This window comes from Eumetopias jubatus, unplaced genomic scaffold (genome assembly GCF_037043125.1).
Source record: "Eumetopias jubatus isolate StellerSeaLion01/CBP00866 unplaced genomic scaffold, mEumJub1_p1.0 scaffold_4, whole genome shotgun sequence".
NCBI classification, from domain to species: domain Eukaryota; kingdom Metazoa; phylum Chordata; class Mammalia; order Carnivora; family Otariidae; genus Eumetopias; species Eumetopias jubatus.
In genome coordinates, this window is record NW_028274810.1 from 95,127,696 (window position 1) to 95,147,516 (window position 19,821).

At 51.2% G+C, this 19,821-nt stretch overlaps 1 protein-coding gene across 2 annotated transcripts; it reads right to left on the reverse strand.

Annotated features, from left to right (window-relative positions):
- Positions 1-5,227: 5,227 nt before the first annotated feature.
- Positions 5,228-18,174, reverse strand: NECAP2 (NECAP endocytosis associated 2). Of its 2 annotated transcripts, none has more exons than XM_028108260.2 (8): positions 18,042-18,174; positions 15,833-15,933; positions 13,290-13,394; positions 13,115-13,196; positions 12,046-12,154; positions 9,095-9,272; positions 6,184-6,271; positions 5,228-5,373 (listed from the first exon to the last, which is right to left on the reverse strand). In XM_028108260.2, the coding sequence occupies exons 1-8, from the start codon at positions 18,131-18,133 to the stop codon at positions 5,325-5,327; spliced, it is 804 nt and encodes a 267-aa protein (XP_027964061.1). In that variant the 5' UTR covers positions 18,134-18,174; the 3' UTR covers positions 5,228-5,324. The 2 variants fall into 2 exon arrangements, with proteins under 2 accessions (XP_027964061.1, XP_027964062.1); XM_028108261.2 differs by having other exon boundaries at positions 6,184-6,268; positions 18,042-18,173.
- Positions 18,175-19,821: the final 1,647 nt, after the last annotated feature.

The window sequence follows — 19,821 nt, forward strand, 5'->3', positions numbered from 1 at the left end:
GGGACAGCAAACACAGCAGCTCTCTCCTGACCCTCTTACCCCAGAGCCCACAGGACCCTGCTGCAGGGGAGTCGCATATGTACCCCAGGCCTCCTCGGGAGGCCTCTGGCCCCCCTCTCTATGACGAGGCTGTGTCCCTGCTGTGCCGAGTCAGTGGCTCTGCTCAGCTCAGCCTGACCAGTGGGTCAACTGAGTCCCCAGAACTGTTGCCCACTGGCCACCCTGCCCCATAACTAGATGGTGCTCCGCCCAGCGACCCCAAGACCAGCCACCCGAAGCGAGTCGCACGAGGGGCTCACCTGCTCACTGCAGAGGGTTCTAAATCCGCAGCTCAGGTAACTGGAAAACAAGTGACTGGAATCTCCACCCCAGGGTTGCTAAGGCCAAATGCCTGCCAAATCCGGGTGCTAGGCTGGGTTGGACTCTGCCCACCATCCGTAAAACCACATTAACCAGGAAGCTTAGAGGACGGGGCGTTCTGATTAACTGGATTCACTGATATCTTAAGGGTTACTTGCAAAGTCTTTCTATAAGGTCCAACTTGAATAGCAAAAAAATTGGGAAGACTGAAAGGTCCAGCAATAACATATATAATCTTGGGTGGTTCGTTTAATGGAAAACCATGAAGTCATTCCAAATGTTAGAGAAGAACAGTCAATGCCTGGAGAAATGGTTATGTTATTAAGTGAAGTGTTTCAGAACACTAAGCCCGTATTTGTAAAAAACAAAAAATACAATTTATTTACTGCTTATATATAGTAAGATGAAAAGACACTAAAATGCTCACCCTGCTCCGTATCTTTGAGTATTGATATGACAGATGACCTTTTAAATGTAGTTTTTCTTTCTTGCTTTGAAAAGGTGGTACATTTACATGGGTCAGATTCAAACAAAGCTATCAAGTAAAAGTATCTCCTGGTGTCTAGCATCTCCGTCTCCCAGGCACCCAGTTCTCACCTGCAGGCAACTTGTGGGGTGCTATTTCCTGTGTACATTTCCAGAGACATTTTATGCACATAAAAGTAGCTTTCCTTCCCATTTATGCAAAATAACATATTCTATCTACACCTTATTCTGTACCTTCCTGCCTGCCCTTGATAGAGCTCAGCAATACTTCCTTACCTCTATATGAATAGCTTTAAGAAAAAAAAAAAGATTTTATTTATTTGAGAGAGAAAACAAGTGGAGGGGAGAGTCAGAGGGAGAGGGAGAAGCAGGTGGGGCTCGATCCCAGGGATCCGGGATCACGACCTGAGCTGAAGGCAGAAGCTTAACCAACTGAGCCACCCAGGCGCCCCTATCAAGAGCTTTTTCATTCCGTTTTCCCCCCAAAATCTAGTATTCCACTATATGGATGTATCTAAATTTATATAACCCATGCCTTACTACTGATGGACCTTGGAGTGGGTAGACTGTGGCGAGTTGAATTGTGTCCCCCCAAAAGATATGTTCAAGTCCCAACCCCCAATACTTGTGAATGTGACCTTATTTGGAAATAGGACCTTTGCAGATATAATTAAGGATTATATAATTAAGGACTTTGAGATAAAATCGTCCTGGGTTTAAGGTCCACCGATACACCTAAGGCCCTAAATCCAGTGCAGGGTGTCCTTACAAGAAAGGGAGAGGACACACACAGAGACTCAGGGAGAAGGCCACATGAAGACAGAGGCAGATGTGGGCCCATGTTCCTACAAACCAAGGAATGCTTGGGATGATCGCTAATATTCTTTGTGGTTTTGTTTTCGTACCTGGGTTACATCTGTAATCTGGAAGAAAACATTAAAACATCCATGTTCAAGCTGCAGTAAGGAAAAACTGGCCTTCTCCCAACTCCGGTCCATTCTGCCCACAGAGCACGGCATCCTCCCGTCACTCTCCGCTCAGAGGAATCAACAGCTACTGAGAGCCTACTATGTGCCGTGATGCATGGCAGTGGCTTCTGATCACCTAGGAGGCAAAGCCCCACCCTTGGCCTGCCATTTGATACCTGCAATATTGTGGCTTTCTTGATCTACTAGGAGAATGGGAACTTCCACGGATTAACCAGGTCTTCTGAGCCAGCCCTAGAGGCAGCCCTGGTTGCGCAGATCAACCTGATTAAAAGCATGGATGCTGGAGCCAGACGCCCGGGTTCTAAACCAGCTCTTAACCCAGCATTTAGCAGCCACGTGACTTCGGGCAAACTACCTAATCTCACTGCTTCAGTCTCATCGTTTGTAAAACAGGTGAGTACCTACCTTGTAGGGCTGATGTGATGGCAAAACGAGTTTTATGCCAAGTGCATGGAACAGTGCCTAGCACGGAGTAAGCGTCACCAAGCAACAGCTGTCAACAAGGCCCAAAGGAGCATGTGAAGTGAGCTGCCAAGGCCACAGAGGCCTTGAATCTGTCCAGATGCTTTTCTCTGAGACTCCCGCTTCAAATACGTTTTGCTCACTTCTTAGTCATCTATTGCCATGTAACAGTATCCCCACAAACTTAGCAGCTTAAAATATTTACTGGCTGTTTCTCTGGGTCGGGAGTCTGGGCCCAGCTTGGCCGGGTCCTCTGCACAGCTGCAGTCAAGCCTTGGCCAGGGCTGGGTCTCATCTGAACGACCAGCTGGGGAAGGACCGGCCTCCAGGCTCCCAGGCTCCCGTGGTTTGGGCGGGCAGTGCTCTGTTCCTTGCAGACTGCTGGACCAGGAGCTTTGGTCCCCTGTTGGCGGTCAGCCTGAGGCTGCCCTAGTTCCTTGCCTCTTTGACCCTCCAACTGGGGCAGCACACACATGGCAGCTTGCTTCTCCAAAGGCAGGGAGAGAGGGTCTGTCTCTGGACAGATGTCCGGACAGCAGGACAGATGTCATGTTCTGTAACGTGATCATGGAAACATCTTGCCACCTTTGCCCTTCTCAGGCTGCTCAGAAGTCACGGGTCTGGCCTACGTTGGAAGGAGATTACATGAGATGTGCACACCTGGTGGTGGCAATTGTGGGAGCCACCTCCGTCTGTCAGGGCATTCAATCCCCCTGCTCTGTAGAGCGCAGCCCAGGCCTCACATCCCCCCAACCCCCACCAACTTGGAAGCTCCAGTCAGGTGTCTTGAGTGAAGAGAAGCCTGGTTTGGTGGTGGGGATTTTCCTGGGGACCCTAGTCCCACAGCAGGGTTTTTTTTTTTTTTTCCCAGCCAGGATTCCAGTTGGTGATGGAGAACACCAAAATGTTTCTTGCCTCACCCCCACCCCTCACAGATCTGTCAAGGTGTTTTTCGGGTTAGATCCTTGACGGCTGCTTCACCAGAGGCCTCACCACCATTTTGAGTAATGGTTCAGGGTAAGTTATCTGATTCTAGATGAAGGTAATTAAGGCCAAACTATGGGATATGGGCACCTGCTAGTCCATCTATGCCTCCTGTGAGTGACATTTAAGGACGGAGCCTGCGGTCACCACCTAACCAGGAGGGAGCCTAGACCCAAAGCCCAGGTCCATCTCCAGAACCCAAGAGCCCACCTCCAAGGGGAGGTTCTTCCACTCAACGAAGGGCTCCTTCAAGGTAAGCTTCCTTTTCCAGCCTTCAAGTACTTAGGAAGAAGATGGGATGTAATGGGCAACAGACATAAAGTTTACTACTCCTGAGACTCCTCTGATGCAAATTCCTTACTCTTACTCCAAGGGCAGAGGACCCTTCATTCTAATTTTCTATGTCCCCCTCTTAACACGGTTTATTAGCCAGAGCAGCGGTTTCCATAACTAACAAAAACTGCAGCTTTCTTACCGAACCCTCGAGCCTGGTAAGTGCTGGGGCCTTTCGTTTTTGGCTTCTGCATGACTGTAGACCCTTACTATTTAGGAAGATGCTTCCATGGAGAGGTCTTGGGGGGAGGCAGGGGCCCCCTCCCACATTACAAGCTAAAAAGACGGTGCTCTTCCAGATGCACAGGGGAGAAGTTACTGGTTGCCTTAGGGCAACAAGACCCAATTCTCTTATTCTGGCTAATCTGACACCCTCACACCAGACTTTAAATCTGGACACACGATCAGTGGTGAGAGGTGGCTATGAGTCTAGCTGTGGCACCCTGGACGGCTTAGTGGCCATGCTGCCAAAAACATGTTCATCTTTGACATACACTGACAAAAGTAAAAATATTTATTTTTTTATCTTCGGAATCTGGTCCCACAAAAAGGCCAACACTTTTTTTTTTTCAGTTCATTGTCTTGACCCTTCAAAAAATCGATTTTTCAATTAAGAGGTAAAGAATGCTGAGAAAAGCAAATTTCGAGGTGTGCTCAGATAAAATTATTTCTCATAAACCATAATACAGGCAACCCCAGGCTTCCAGTTCACTCAGAACTCCTTCTGTCATGTACAGTCTCTGAAGGAGAAACGAAAATAGGAGGCTGTCTGCAGACAAGGCACTTCAGAAACCACAGCAAGGAGAAAACCCAAGGCCCCTGGGAACTGTGCTGGGAGCCTGTGAACCCAGAGAGCTGTCGGTGGACAGGACAGCCAGACCCCCCACCTCCACGAGAACAGTGCCGGCTTTCAGGCCCAAACACGCTTCTGGCGCCTGCCTCAGCCCGGCACTGCCCACCTGGCTCAGAAGACCCGGCAGCCAGGCCACTTGGCCAAGACGAACACTGCTTTCTGAAGCTCAGAGCAGTTCCTGCGGCAGACAGGGTGGAATACTCTCCGAGGCCCCTGCTGGGGCATCTTGCAGGAGCAGTCCCTTTTGCAAAGGCAAGTTAGTGCAGATCAGCACGTTAGCAAAGCAAACATTAAAGATTTTTTAAAAGCTGACTAATACTCTTGATTTCCCTCCTGATTAGCTGTTCGAGCTGCAGCCTATAAACCTGCCAGAAATCAGGAAGGACTCCCCCCCTCTGAAGGCACCTTGAATGAAGTGGCTACAGCCAATGGGAGTGCAGAAGGCCCTCCTTCTGGACAGTGATCACGGGACGCCTGTAACCACTGAGAAGGGCCCAGCTGAAGCCAGGGAGCACGCTCAACCCCTTCTTTTGCTTTGGGGGCTTGTGTTTAATATGGGTCACTGCGATGGAAGCAGCAGTCTCAGAGTCTCTCACGTCAAGAGACGGACAGGGACGGGGATGCTGGAGCGTTCCTCCTCCTGTGTTGTGGTTGCACGCTCGAGTCCCAGCAAACAGTGTGACACTGTGCCAATTTACTGCCTAACATGCCAGTCTGTCAAGAAAGTCGGGCGAGGAGGAGAGGAGTCATGCTCCAAACAGAGGCTGGCTGGGAGTGCTTCGTCCCCCTTCCGTTGGCCCAGGTGAGGTGGCTCCTTTCCAGAAATTGTATGAGGAGAAAGAGGGGTTGCACTCAGATCAGAACTGGACCCAGCCTGTGCCTGGTTGAGTCTGGCTGGAAGTCGACCTGTAAAAGGAAAAAAGGGAGGGGTGGGAGAGTTTAGATGTTTGAAAATACAAAGTCGATAAAATGTGGCTTCTCTCTGGGCAAAAAGAGCTCCAAGAAGTCAGTCCCTGAATGTTCTAGAGCAGGGGTCAGCCAACTATAGCCCAGAGACCAAATCTAGTTCTCTGTTTCTGTAAATAAAGTGTTACTAGCACACAGCCATGCCCGTTCCTTTACACACCATCTATGGCTGCTTTTGAGCCACAAAAGCAAGACTGAGCGAGCAGAGGCCATAAGGTCTGTAGCGTCTAACCGACCTCTCTCTGGAAAACCCGCGCTGAGTCCTGTCCTGCAGACTACCCCTATAAACAACGGTGCAGTGAGTTTTTAGCATCTCTTCACCTCGACTCCAAGGAAAGGCGTGAAGTTTTATTGAGGCAGAGAAGGCAAGAGACCATGGACAGGCCAAGGCTAGCACCAAGGCTAGTTCTGCCCAGTGTTCTGGGATTAGCTGGGGCAGGGGTGGGGAGTGTGGCGTCGGGGAAGAGGGGAGCTGCTACTGGGGACAAGCCAAAGGTCGTTGGAAGACCCGGAAGAGTTACAGTGTAGCCCCAGGTCACCTAGCAGTAGAGAGCAGTGAAAAGCCTTCATGGAGAGACGTATGCCACCCAAAGCAGGCACTCTGGGGCTCTGCCCTCTGGCTGGCCTGAAAACGTCCAAGTCCGAGCGGTTGCTCCAAACGCCAGAAGAAAAGCATCTGGAACAACCCCAGGTTTCTAGGGACACAGCCCTGGCCCCAGTCCCGCCACAAAAATGTGACCCTCTCCTCACCCTGTGGATTTGGTAAAGTCTCCCCAGATGTCGGTGGTGGCAGTCGTGGCAGGCTTGGGTTGCGGCCAGGACATGGTGGCACCTCCTACTGATGTCCCCAAATCCGCCAGGCAGGGAGAGAAGAAAAGGAGACAAAGGAGTCAGAAGTCTCTCTTTCTGCTGGTCTCAGTGACCCTGAAATCAGTCTCATGATTCCGGGTGGCCGAGAAAGACACACAGAGACCTGCTCTGGGACAAACAAACAAACAAACAAGCTGCCACATTTCCACCTGTTCATGAGCCCTTGGGGGCTCCTGGAGAAAAGTGGAAAGCCATATACATACAAGGTGGAAGGCAGGGTGCCAGTGAGGACGAGTCACACACCATCCATCACTCATGCCTGAAGCTGACCTTGTTTCCAACTGCTTATGTGTTGGCAATCTGTTTAAAATTCACTCTCTCCCGCCCTGGCTTCTTGAATCTCCCGCCCACCGACGACGCAAGGTCATCTTCACATAAAGCCCTCAGTCCAGGGTCTGGATCAACTGAATGAAAAAGTTATGCTCCAGAAATGTGCCAAGTGCTGGGACCCAAAGTGGTTAGGGTTTGCGGCGAGCCTTCCAGAAGCAGCAACACAGAAGCCAGTATCTGTGTGTATCTCTTCATCAAGGTGGGGGCACATGGGGCTACTGTGCCCGCCTCTGTGCTTTGCCAGCACCTCACCCTGTGCTGCTGTCCCTGCTAAAGGCCCGGCGCCTTCCTCCCTCCGCCCTCCCACCAATTTGCTATTTCTGATCTGCTCTGGGCCAGGAGACCAGGTAGCATCCCGAGGGCCCTCAAGGATTTAGTTTTGTAGCTCGCCAAGTGCTTATCGTGCACTGTCTCCTTCAGACCCATCACAGTCCGTGGGGGAGGACAGGCCAGAACCAACTGTGTGACTTGACACGCATCCCTCGAGTCTGTCTCCTTATCTCTCAAACGGGGGTGACGGACGGTGACAGTGACTACTTCACAGAACCGGTCTGCGCCGCAGGAGCTAATACAGTGAATGCTTGGAGAAGGCCCAGCACGCGGTGGTGATAATGACATTAGTGGAACGAGACCTGACAAACACAAGCACTTAGTGTTTTAGGTATTGTTCACGGATCAGCTCATTTGATCCTCACAAGAAACCCACACCATAGGCTATCATGACTGCCCCCATCCTACAGACGAGAAAACTGAGGCACAGAGAAGCAGGCAATCTTCTGACTATCACATGATTGATAAGCCAGAATGTGAACTCAGCCAGTCTGGTTTACAGGATATACTAAGTGCTCAAGAAATGGTAGCTCTTCGTGGCTCATTATCTGACACCATTTTGTCTGTGCAGACATCCTAACTGCCTGTCTTGTACGTTGGAATGTAAGCCCTTGGGGCGCCTGGGTGGCTCAGTCAGTTAAGTGTCCAACTCTTGACTTTGGCTCAGGTCATGATCTCAGGATCATGAGATCAAGCCCCACATTGGGATCTGTGCTCCTAGTGGAGTCTCCCTGAGATTCTCCCTCTCCCTCTGCCCCCATCACTCTCGATTTCTCAAAATAAATAAATAAAATCTTAAAACAAAACAAAACAAACCATAAGCCCTTGAGAGCGGGAACTTGGTGCTGTACTTGCAACATTCCCAGGGCTTAAAACACTGCCTGGCACATAGTAGATACTCCATATTAGATGTTAAACATGCATCAGTAACCGAGGGAAGGCCTAAGATAGTGGCTCTCAGACCTCAGTGAGCATACAAATAATGTTAGGAACACAGATTCCTGTCCACGTTCCTGGTGATGCCAAGGCAGGTGGTCCTGTTACTCTGAGAAACAATGCTGGAAGAATGGTTCCTCGTTCTGTGGCAGAGGCTGGCTGACCACTACTCCTGCCCACTCCTGGGCTGGGAATCCCCCACAAGGCTGAGGTTGGAAGCCTGATCGGCAGATGGGGAAGCCTATGTCCACACCCTTAAAAGGGAAAGAAAGCAGGCTTCCTGCAATCCTGTCCTCTAGAACCTAGTGAGATCTGTATGGAGAAATCACCCAGCCTGGGGAAGGCTTGGAACATCGGCTAGGCTGGGCGGGTAGGGTGGGGAGGCCAAGGAAATGGGCTAGCTCCCCATCTCTATCGGTGGCTGGTACTGGGCACTAACTTCTGGAATCCCAGGGTCACCAAAAGGCATTCCTTTACACCTTAGAACAAGCACCAGCATAGCGTGCTGGGCGAGTTGCCTCTCGGCTTGCTAGCCTCCTGAGGGCCTTACCAAGGACCTTGCTCTAAACTAAATCCCCGATTTTATTTTCTACCACTCACCTTGGCATACTTATGCTACATCCATTTCCCTATACACACCAGGTGTTTAAAAATCTGAGCCTTATTCACACTCTTCTGTCTGGAACGCCAAGCGTCCCCTGCCCCCATCTGCTTCCTTCAAGGCCCACCTCCAATGCCACCTTTTCCATGGAGCCTCCCCACATCATCCTGGCTGGTCATATGTGGACCCATACAATTGGTCTTTGTGCCCAGGACTCCTGTCTCCTACCAGATATGAGCAGACCATGTCTCTACCACCCACCCACCCACTCGACAAACACTAAGCAGCTTCTAAGAACCAGGAACCCACATGCTGATGCTTTCATAGCAAATCGGTGTCACAACCAACAAGCTGCAGCCCCCACCCATCGGGGGTAGACAGAGGCACTGAGGGGGGGACGTGGCAGGTATCAGGGAAGAGAGGAACCCCTTACCCAGTCTGGGCAGAATGAGCTTCGTGGTGTCACAGACAGGTACCACATGATGGACAGTGTGAGTGAAGGAGGAAGCACCACGGGGCCCCAGCTGCACCTGCAGGGAGAGGAACCCGCAGGTGCAGCTTTCGCAGCAAGTACAGTGACTCCCGAGCACTGACCTGAACTGGGAGCAACTGCTGTCTGGACGAGGGATCCCCCCCCAGACAACTGCTCCACAGGCGGGGGGATCAGGATGGAGGACTTCCCCCCCGGGGGCGGGGGAAGCAGGCTCAGTCCTCCTGTGCTGGCGGGCCGTGCTCGGGGACTCCCAGCTGCTCCTTCCTTCTTCTTCATGTTCTGAAGAGAGGCGAGGGATGCAAACCAGTCAGTTCTGCTAAGGTCCCCCTGCTTATCGGAAAACCCCACCAAGAGGGCCCAGGGGGTCCCCAAGCCCCAAACGTCTGTATAACCAAAAGATGGTCAACAGCTGCCCAGCACTCACTGTGTTGAGCTGTGCTCAAAGCATCACAATTCCAGAGCTATCCCAAACACATCTAATTCGAAAACTCAGCCCTGGCTTCATTAAGCATCAGGGAAATACAAATTAAAACTACAAATCAAAACGAGTGCTATACCATTACACACCCACCAGAATGGCCAAAACGTAGACTATCAAGTACTGACAAGGATGTGGAGCAACCAGAACGCTCACTCACACACTGCTTGGAGGATGTAAACAGGGAACGCTACCTGGAGAAACTGTCTGGAAGAATCTATAAAGCTGAACACGTGAACTGATGACCCTACAATTTCCCTCCTAGAAACAGACCCCACAGAAACACATACTCATGGCACTGAAAGACATGCACTTGCACGTTCACAGCCGTTACTTTTTGTAATAGCTCCAGACTGGCAACTACCCCAGTGTTCACTGTCAGTTAAAGAGTAACACCGGGGGGCGCCTGGGGAGCTCAGCTGGTTAAGCGTCTGACTCTTGGTTTCGGCTCAGGTCATGATCTCAGGGCTCAGGTCGTGATCTCAGGTCGTGGGATTGAGCTCCACGTGGGGCTCTGCGCTCAGCAGGGAGTCTGCTTGAGGATTCTCTCTCCTTCTCCCTCTGCCCCTCCTCACCTCAAATAAATAAATAAATCTGAAAACAATACCCGCAAAGAGTACCACTGTGATGCATTCTCGCAATGAAATACACCACTGCAGTGACAATGGACAAGCTACGAGCAACAGAACAGAGGCAGATTTTCTTTGAAAACAAAATCTAGGGCATTCCACTCAGGACCGTGGTGACTCTGTCCTGCGGACAAGAACAGGAGAGGGGCTTCCAGAATGCGGATGATCTCTGTTTTTTTTTTTTTAAAGATTTTATTTATTTATTTATTTGAGAGAGAGAGAGAGAGAGAGAACACGAGAGGGAGGAGGGTCCAAGGGAGAAGCAGACTCACTGCTGAGCAGGGAGCCCAATGCGGGACTCGATCCCGGGACTCCAGGATCATGACCTGAGCCGAAGGCAGTCGCTTAACCAACTAAGCCACCCAGGCGCCCCTAATCTCTGCTTCTTGATCTGGGGGCTAGTTTGCGTGGGTACATTTGGTTTTCAAAAATTCACAGAGTTCTGCATTTATAATGTGTGCACTTTTCTGTATGCATATCATACTTCCATAGAACATTAAAAAAAAGGGGCGCCTGGGTGGCTCAGCCAAGTCAGCATCTGACTTCAGCTCTAGTCATGATCTCAGTGTCCTGGGATCAAGCCCTCTTTCGGGCTCCCTGCTCAGTGGGGAGTCTGCTTCTCCCTTTCTCTCTCCCCCTGCCCCTGCTCTCAATAAATAAAATCTTAAAAAAATAAAATAAATAAATAAAAACAAAAACAAAAACCTGAGCCCCGATGGGAGCCAGAAACCAGTGCCAAGTTACAAAGAGGAAGACACAGCTCCCACCTTGTGAGAAGCAGCAGCTTAACCCAGCGCTAAGACCACAGCCCTAAAGCCAGAAGCCTCAAAGCCCTCAGTCAGAGTCCAGCTGTGCTGGTTATTTCCAGCTCTATGACCTGGGCAAGTCCCTTAAACTCTCTAAGCTTTATTTCCCTGCCTGTAAAATGGGAGAACGCTTAATTCATATAAGTGCCTAAAAACACTACCTGGCACACAGCTGATGCTCATTAAATGTTAGTTTCCTCCCAGCAAGAGAGGACTCACATCCCAACCAGTCCACTGGACATGACCTGTATTTTCTCTTAAGGGCCAGCTGGCCAACGTCAAGGGTCCCAAATCATCACCAGCATGAAGCAGAAAAGAGGAGAAAGAGATAGTAAATAAAGAGTAAGTAAAGAGGAAGAGCATTATCTTAGGGTTACAAAGTTTCTTCACAAAACATTTCCATGTGGTTCTTGATTCCCCCAAATCACTCCAACCCCACTCCCTATAGTCCGGTGAGGACCGAGTCCTGGACACCCAGCCCAGCCCTACCTTTTCCCATTCTCCACAGGAGCTAACAAGGGAAACCCAGATGCAGGGCAGCTCAGGATGAAGACACAGGGTGTCAGGACACCACCCCCACCAGCAGAAGCTGCCCATGATCCCAGCACCCACCTCAACACCTTCCTGTCCAGAGCTCTTCCAAATCTTCCTTACTCGAGGTGCAAGGCCAGGATGCAGCTGACCCCCATTCTAAGAGCCTGGTCAGAAATGCCAGCCCTGGGAGCAAGTGACTGATGCTTCTTTTCAACTCAGAGGCTTTGCACATGCTGTTCCCTCTGCTTGAACCGCCTTTTGATCTCCCTCTTTCCCCTTCCTTACAGGTCACTTCTTCCAGGAACACTTCCTTGCTTCCCCTAACCATGGGCTGCATGCCCCTCCTCTAGGAGCTCACGGCACCGCGCTGCATCCCCTCCCCTGCCAGGATGTGGTCACATCTTGTCTCGCCCGTCTCCGTTTAACTCTGAGCTCCACGAGAGCAGAGCTCTCTCGTTCACCACCCGGCACAGGACCTGGCAAAAGGCCGCTGATCCACAAACATCTACTCAACTGATGGGGAACTGAAGGCTGGGGAAAAAAGGGGTGGGTTCTGGGCCGGGGTTGGGTGCTGGCCAACAAAGCCAAGTGAGGGTGGGACTCACCGCGATGTTGAGCTTGATGGTCTGGCCCTCTTTGAAGCCTAGGTCCAACTTGGGGCCCTGGTCTGGGTTCTGGGCCTGTTTTGCAAATTCACACTGCTGTCTCACCCACCTGGGTAGGGGACAAGAAAAAGGTGGGGAAGAGACCGGCTGCCCTGCATTCCCGCCCTCACTCCGCCTCCACCGGCCACTGCTCCAGGAAGAGGTTTTGTATGGTAGAAAAAGCGCACGCAGGCTTGCGAGCTGGGCCTGAATTCAAATCCTGACTCTGCCACATAAGTAGCTGCACATCAGTTTCCCCATCAACGAAATGGAAATACAATTCTGTATGTGTTAAAGACAGCTATGAGAACTCAGTGAGCTCATGGATGTAAAAGAAGGTCCTGACACCGGGCTTCAGGAAATCTGAGAACCTGGCCCTCACCCCCCTAGCACTTGGCATGAGGACTAGGAGAGTGTAACCACACGCCCCACTCATAAGGACTCGTAAGGTAGACGGTGAGACAAGACAGATGCCCAGGAAATAGAGAGCAACACAAAGGTCCCCCCACCCTCCACGCAATACCCATCTAGCAGCCCCCGGGCCTGGACAGCAGGCCAGGGAAGGGCCAGAGGTGCCCACGTGAGTTGCTGCACAAACTCCAACTTCCCAGCAGCCAGAGATGGAGGCCTGTAGGTGGCAGGGGAGCAGTCTTCCCTGCCCTTGTCTTTCAGCTTTAGAAAGGACTCCCAGGACATCTGGCGGGTGGCCACCTGCCACCACTTACTGTATCACGGAGGAACAGGCTCAGGAATGAGCCTCCCATGGCCTCCGGCTCCTCTGGTGCCAGTAAGGGAAGAGGTATGGCAGCTCAGAGGCTGGGTCCGCTGACCAGTGAGAGACAGGGCCAGGGGAAAGGGAAAGGACTGGAAAGGAGAGAAGGCAGCCTGCCCCACAGGAGCAGTGAGTCTCCCGGAGGCTCTGCTAGCAGACGAATCCCACACAACCAGCTGGGTATCCTAAGCTGGGAAACCATTCTGTCCAGGGAAAGCAGGGAGGAGGCATGAGCACTTGTGGCCTCGAACCACTCACTTGAAATGGTCCTGCAATGCAACATTGAAGTCAAAGGCATCGCCTCGGTCCCCGAAGCCAATTCCAATAAACGCCCGGCGCCCTGGGGGACAACACATGATTAATCCCACTTGCCAGAGGCAGAGGAAACCCTTCTCATGAGGAGGACCCCCCACCCCCCGAGACCCGCACCTACCGTTTCCATCTTCGATGCGGATAACGAAGTACCTGCTGGAATCCGTCACGCTCTCCACGGCTGTGCCAGGAAACTGATCCACCGGGGCCTGAGCAAAGAGCTCCCCTGGAAGCACAAGTTAGGGTGAGCCTTGAGCCCCCTTCCAGCCTAACATTTCTATCACACCACTAGGGTCTTTTTCCTGAAAGGCAGAGAGGCAAACCTTACTCTGGGGTTCAAAACAAATCCATTCTGATGGAAGAGAAGACACAGACCTATAACCAAGGAAAGGTTTAAGTCAGGAGTGGCCTGCAAGTCAGATACAGCCCAGTGTTAATATTCTTAATTTAACTGCCAAACTTTTCAAAATCAAATTACATGTAAAATAATCCAGATTTCTAGTCTTCTCTGACAATCCAAAGCTCTAGCAATGCTGGAACTCCATTCCCACAGGAGGGCTGAGCTAGAGCTGACCTGCCCACACCCGAGGGCCCCGGATCAGGCAGGCCCTGGTCCAGGTACAGCACAACCTCAGAAAAGGCCTGGGACCTGAGGCAGGACTGTAGAGGAGCCGTGGAACCCAGTGAAAGAGGGTTTGGGCACCTACAGAAGAATGTGAAGCAGGGATGCCTGGGTGGCTCAGTCGGTTAAGCGTCTGCCTTCGGCTCAGGTCATGATCCCAGGGTGCTGGGATAGGGTCCTGCGTCGGGCTCCTTGCTCAGCAGGGAGCCTGCTTCTCCCTCTGCCTGCCTCTCCTTCTGCTTGTGCTCGCTCTCTCTCTCTCTGACAAATAAATAAAATCTTTAAAAAAAAAAAAAAAGAGGAGGATCTGAAGCAGCTGAGTTAGGCTAAGAGGACCACCGGTTTTAAAAGGGGCCCCTGTGGAATGCATCCCTTGTCACTCCAGGTCTCTAGGCCCCAGTGCAGCGCACACCTTTGGGGGCGTTCTGGACTCGCATCACTTCCACAGGTGCTGACCTCTGTTCGCGCTTCCAGTACTTGACCAAGGCTTCTCTACTCAATGCTGGGGTTCACAGGTGACTGTGCAATCAAGGCTGAACTGAATCCAAATCGGTGGACCCCAAGTCTGTAGCTTCTTGATAATTTCTCTGCCCCCCTAGTTTCGTCCCTAGGGATCTGGGACTCACCTGGACACCTTCAGCCTAGAGCAGTGATTCTCAACCAAGGGTGGTTTTGCTCCCTGTCCGCCCCCAGGGATATGTGGCAATGTGTGAAGAGATTTTTGGTTTTCACACTTTGGCAGTGCTACTGGCATCTGGTAGACAGAGGCCAGGGGTGTTGCTACATATCTGAAATTTGACTTGACAGCCCACAACACTCCCCTGGCCCAAATGCCACTAGCCTTGGCCGAGAAGGAGTGCAGAGCGAGAGACAAAGAGGACCCAGCAGGCCTGACCCCGAGCGAAGAGCATGCTGGGGTGGCTCCTGCAGGGGAGGCTCAGCTCTGGGCAGTCGCTGTTCCACTAGGCTGTCACCATAAAGTCCGTTCCCAAGGGTCCCAGAAAACAGGTGTTGCCATGCCTTGTGAGATCACCCAGCAAATCTAAAAGCCAGAGTTCTCTGGCCTAGTCACAGCAGCTGTCTTTTCAAACTCCTCTGCAGCCAATACCCAGCCGGCCCCATGTTCCAGAACAAATCAATGCTTTGGGTCACCTTGCAGTTCACAAAGCAACTGGATAAATGTGTGCTCACTTCGTATTTCCAACAATCCTGTGAAGTATGAGCTAATGGGATCCCCATTTCAAAAAGGAGGCCAAGGCACTAGAGGTCATGTGTGGCTCGCCCAAGGTCTCAAAGCTCAGACACAAGAGATGCAGTTCTCAGAGGCAGCCGGTTTTGCCTATGACGCTTTACACTTGGTCCCATCCCACCCAGGAAAATCTCTACATGTTAGAAAAATAAATGACCGAATGCCACAGTGCCCAATGCCTGCTCTGGGGGCTGGGGCTCTTTCAGATCGCATTGCCCTCCACAGCTCACCCGGAAGCCCTGGTGGCACATGACTTCCAGACAGATTTCCCCTAAGGTGACATCTGCCAGCTGACCCCAACACAGGCCGGCTTGGCTTGCCCTTTCACCAAAGAGCTGAGTAGGACAGCTTCCGGCTCTTTCAGTTAATGGGCGTGGTCAGTCTGGGGAGTTACCCATTTAGTTGATAAACAGAATTCCTGAGTAAGAAGCAGAGCTCAACTGCAGAGGGTTGTGCATCTTCCCCCCAAAGCTGGTCTTCAAAGCAAACTCTGGGGCTTCCTACCTGTGACCAACCTGTAGGTCTCCTCTTCCTGGATTCCAAAATTAGTATGTTCTTAAGGATGCCCCCCACCAAAGACAGGTGCTGGACAGGAAATACTCCCTTTTACACCTGGAGACAGTGCTTTCTACAATTAAAGGTGGGGGGAATGGAGGCGACTTAGAGGTACAGCTGGGCCTTTGATTTCGAGGTTCGGTTCCCATGACCTGAGTGGACTGGCCAGGGCCGCCTTTCCCTTCACAAAGTAGGAGGTGTGGCATCTCAGCCCCACTAGGGCCTCCGCTGCCTTTACCTGAGGTCCTGTCCTCCAGCTTGATGTAGGCCACCTGCCCTTTTGCAGTGATCCGCAGCCGGCCACTCCATGATGGCTGGTCCAGCTGCCACTCCGCGGCCCTAAGGGGACAAAAACCATGCTGGGGACGGGAATGGGGAGGGCATGTGGGCTGCTTGCTCAGGACCAGAGGCTGGCAAACTTTCTCTGACAAGGGCCATCCCATCCCTGTCACCACTACCCACTCTGCGGTTGTAGGGCAAAAGCAGTCATCAACAGTACAGGAACGTGCTGGCGCTTTACGTATTTGAAAGGAGTGTTTTCTGCTGCATGTGACTGTATTTCAGCGCAACTTTCTGGACACTAAAAACCTGAATTTCATATAATTTTCGCATTAAGAAATATTCCTTTTAAAATGTTCCCCAACTATTTAGAAACGTAAAAACCGTCCTTAGCTTGTGAGACATACAAAAACACGGTGGGTCGCAGTTTGCAGACCCCAGTTCTAGACTACAGAGACTTTTTCCCAGAAGTAGGACTTCCAGTTCTCTTTCTGTAAAGGAAGCAGTTCCTGGGCCTGCTGTTTCAGACACTGCTGGGCTGAGGGGGCCAGAGTGACCATTTGGGACCAGTGAGATGACCTCGGAGGAAAGGCGGGCGGGAGCAATCATATAGCAGAAAGAGAACAGGAGAGCAACGATTCATGTGAGGAAAGTGGATGGGTGTCCAACAAATATAACCCCAAAGGTGTCCCAGGCCGAAAGAACCCCAGGAAACCATGGACCTATCACAATAGCTTCTTTGGGGACTTTTAAAGCGATAACTTCACATTTTACTTCTAAGAAGCAGTTCAGTAAAACCCCCAAATAGCAAGAACCTTGGGTGTTTTCAAGAGGGTTTTCCTGGAAGTCCCCAAGTGACTCCATTAACTATGGACACAGATTGTTTGAAGGCCACACAAATGCAGACTCTCAATTCACAATCAGACTCAGTTTCAGTTCCTCCTAGTGGGGCAACACAGGCCTTAGATCCAAGCTAAGAGGAGCTCTGAGGGTGAAGGGCAGGGGCTGCCAGTTTCCTCTATGCCAAACCAGCCAGCCTTGACACTTGGGAACCTCACTCTCGGGGGGCCAGGAGGGACCAAACCCATCCTACTGAAGGGGATCAGAGTAGACTGACCATCCCGGGTTTGGTGTCCCATCTCCAGTTTGATAACAGAAAGCAAACGTGTTTTTGTAATTGTTTCTCTTGTTGCTTTCATACTACTTTTAAGTTACACCATGCATGTACTAGGTGTTCAATAAAATAATCTGTTATCTAGAAAATCAGCTACAAGTCTGTGTTAACACAACTGGAAAGTAACAAGAGGCCAGATATGTGGACACTCCACCGTTCTTGTGGTGCAGGCCAATCCTGTATTTCCAAATCAAGAGACAAACATTGCCTTCAAAAGCGACCCCACCCCCGACCCAGGGACACAAAATAGCTACAGACCAGGTTGTCTGTAACAGGTACATCTTTTTTTTTTCCTTTCTTTTCATAGGTAACACATAGGCTTGGTAACAAAATGCAAACAGCACAAAAAAGCATACCGTAAAAGGAAGTCTCCTTCCAACCCCCACTGCCCGCCCGCAACGCCCTTTTTCCTGCGTTCCCTTCCAGACCCTACAAGCATCTGTTTATCCCTCTCAGGGGAACATTTCACTAGAGAAGCGCAGATGGACTCCTCCCCACCGCCACAAGCTGTGATAAGGCCTGAGGTTCGTGCGAGGGAGCTGGGCAGGGAGGGGTCCCTGGGCTCTGGCCATCCGCTCACAGCTCCTGGGACGGGCCCTTTTGGCCAGTTCTGGGCTGTTTTCCTTCCCCTGGGGATTTCCTCCCGTGATAGGACCCCCTCCCCCTTCAGGCTTTTCAAGGTTCCCTTGAAGGCCACCAATTAGGGCTGAAAGAAAAGGGCCTGTGACACCACCACCCCCAACCACGCTTGGGGACACGGCTAGACACGGCGCCAACGCCTTCCCCGCGCTGGGAGCCCCGTGCGGCAGACTGAGACAGCCCCAAGTCTGGGTCTCCCTCCCTGCTCTGGCCTCAAACTGGGAGAAACCGCAGCATTACCTCCCGCCTCTCCCCTAATACCGGCCGGGGCCGTCCTCGGCTCCCGCGGTGGGCGTGTCGGGCGACGGGGAAGGGGTTAAATCGGGGTTAGTCTGGCCTTGCGGCAAGCGGTCACCTGTAACCACGGTTGGTGGCTCGCGGCGGGATGCGGTAGACGTGGACCTCCGGCTTGACACAGAGCACCGATTCGTACTCGCCCTCCTCCATCTCGACACCCGGAGCTAGCCGGACTTCCGGCTCCTTCCCCGCCTCGGGGTCGGAAGGGACGCGACTCTATGACCCGGGTCAGGCTAGAGCGGCAGCTTGCGGGCCTCAGCACGATTGTCTCCCGCGCGCCCTCTGCTGGCGGCTCTGGCTCAAGACACGCGGCGGACGGATCCTGGAGCCACGTGATTACGGACAAGCGCTTTTGGGGAGCTTCCCCCTCCCGCTAGGCTCCGTGCGCAGCAGAGGAAACGTCGGTGCAGACCCCACCGTAGTCCGTTGTTTGGTTGTGGGTCATCCCCATCCCCTCAGCGCTTACACTTGAGGCCCAGTTGGCTGAGATTCAAAGCTGTATCTACCTACACAGCTCACCCTGTAGCAAATCTCTCTCTGGCCTTTACTTTCCCGGGCCCTTCGTGAATGTCCTTCCTTCTCCCGACTCTAGAAGCCTCCACTGAGGCTCCTCCTCGTAGAGAGAGGCTTACCAGACCCACCCCTAAGTGGGGCGCCACCCTTATCCTCACCCACCACGTGCCCAGGGCCCAGTGTGGCCTCGACTCGACAAAAAGAGCAAAGTCGACTAATTTAAGTCATGAAAAAAGACTCCCAGTCCTAACTTGGATTTCTCACAGAATGTCATAGGGGATACATTTTGTCCAACCATAGTCAAATTCTAATTCTCAAAATCCCTTCTGTACCATCCTCTCATTCGTTCCACGGTTATTTACTAAGCAATTATTTATTGTTTACAATGTGCCAGGTCCTCCGTGGGGAACAGCTGATCCCAAATCTTTACTTCACTGAATGCTCCCAAACTTGCTCCTCCCGCATCTCCTCTCTCCTCTCTCCCCTGTACTCACACTGTATAACTTCTTTATTATAGAATTAATCTAACCTCTTAAAAGATCTTTTTTTTTATTGTGGTAAAATATACATAGCATACACTTTAGCACTTTAACCATTTTTGAGAGTGCAATTCAGTGGAATTAAGTACATACACAATATTGCATGACTATCACTGCCATTTCCAGGATTTTTTCATCTTCCCCAACAGACACTCTGTACCCATTAAACAATAACACCCCATTTCCCCCTTTCCCCAAGCCCCTGGTATCCTCTATTCTGGGCTTTCTGTGTCTATGAAATTGCTTATTCTAGAAACCTCATATAAGTGGAATCATACAGTATCTGTCCTTTGTATCTGGCTTATCTCACTTAGTATAATGTCTTCAAGGTTCCTCCCTGTCATAGCAGCTATCAGAATTTCATTTCCTTCTGATGGCTGAATGATATTCCACCATGTAGATATTCCACATTTTGTTTACCCAGTCCTCTGTTGATGGACTTCTGGGTTCTTCCCACCTTTTGGCTCCTGGGAATAATCTGCTATGTTTGAGTCCCTGTTTTCAGTTCTCTCAGTATCTATCTAGAAGTGGATTTACTGGGCCAAATGGTAATTTTATGTTTAGCTTTTTCGAGGAACCACCAAACTGTTTTCCTTAGTGGCTGCACCATGTAACGTTCGCACCGGCTCTGAACAAGGGTTCTGATGTTTTCACCTCCTCACCAACACCTCTCTTCCATTTCTTTGATCACAGCCATCCTGGTGGGTGTAAAGTTAACTTCTCTTTATGTGAATTGATTTAACCTCTAATTTCAACTTTTCTCATTGCCCTGATTCTCTGCAACAA

What these genes read in the sequence shown, in the direction of transcription:
- NECAP2 (XM_028108260.2), bottom strand. Translation starts at nt 18,133, where the DNA reads ATGGAGGAGGGCGAGTACGAATCGGTGCTCTGTGTCAAGCCGGAGGTC. An exon ending in GCTGGAGGACAGGACCTCAG is followed by an intron (nt 13,395 to 15,832) that starts GTAAAGGCAGCG and finishes TTGTGCTTCCAG; the next exon opens with GGGAGCTCTTTGCTCAGGCC. An exon ending in AGCAGTTGCTCCCAGTTCAG is followed by an intron (nt 6,272 to 9,094) that starts GTCAGTGCTCGG and finishes TGGGGACATCAG; the next exon opens with TAGGAGGTGCCACCATGTCC.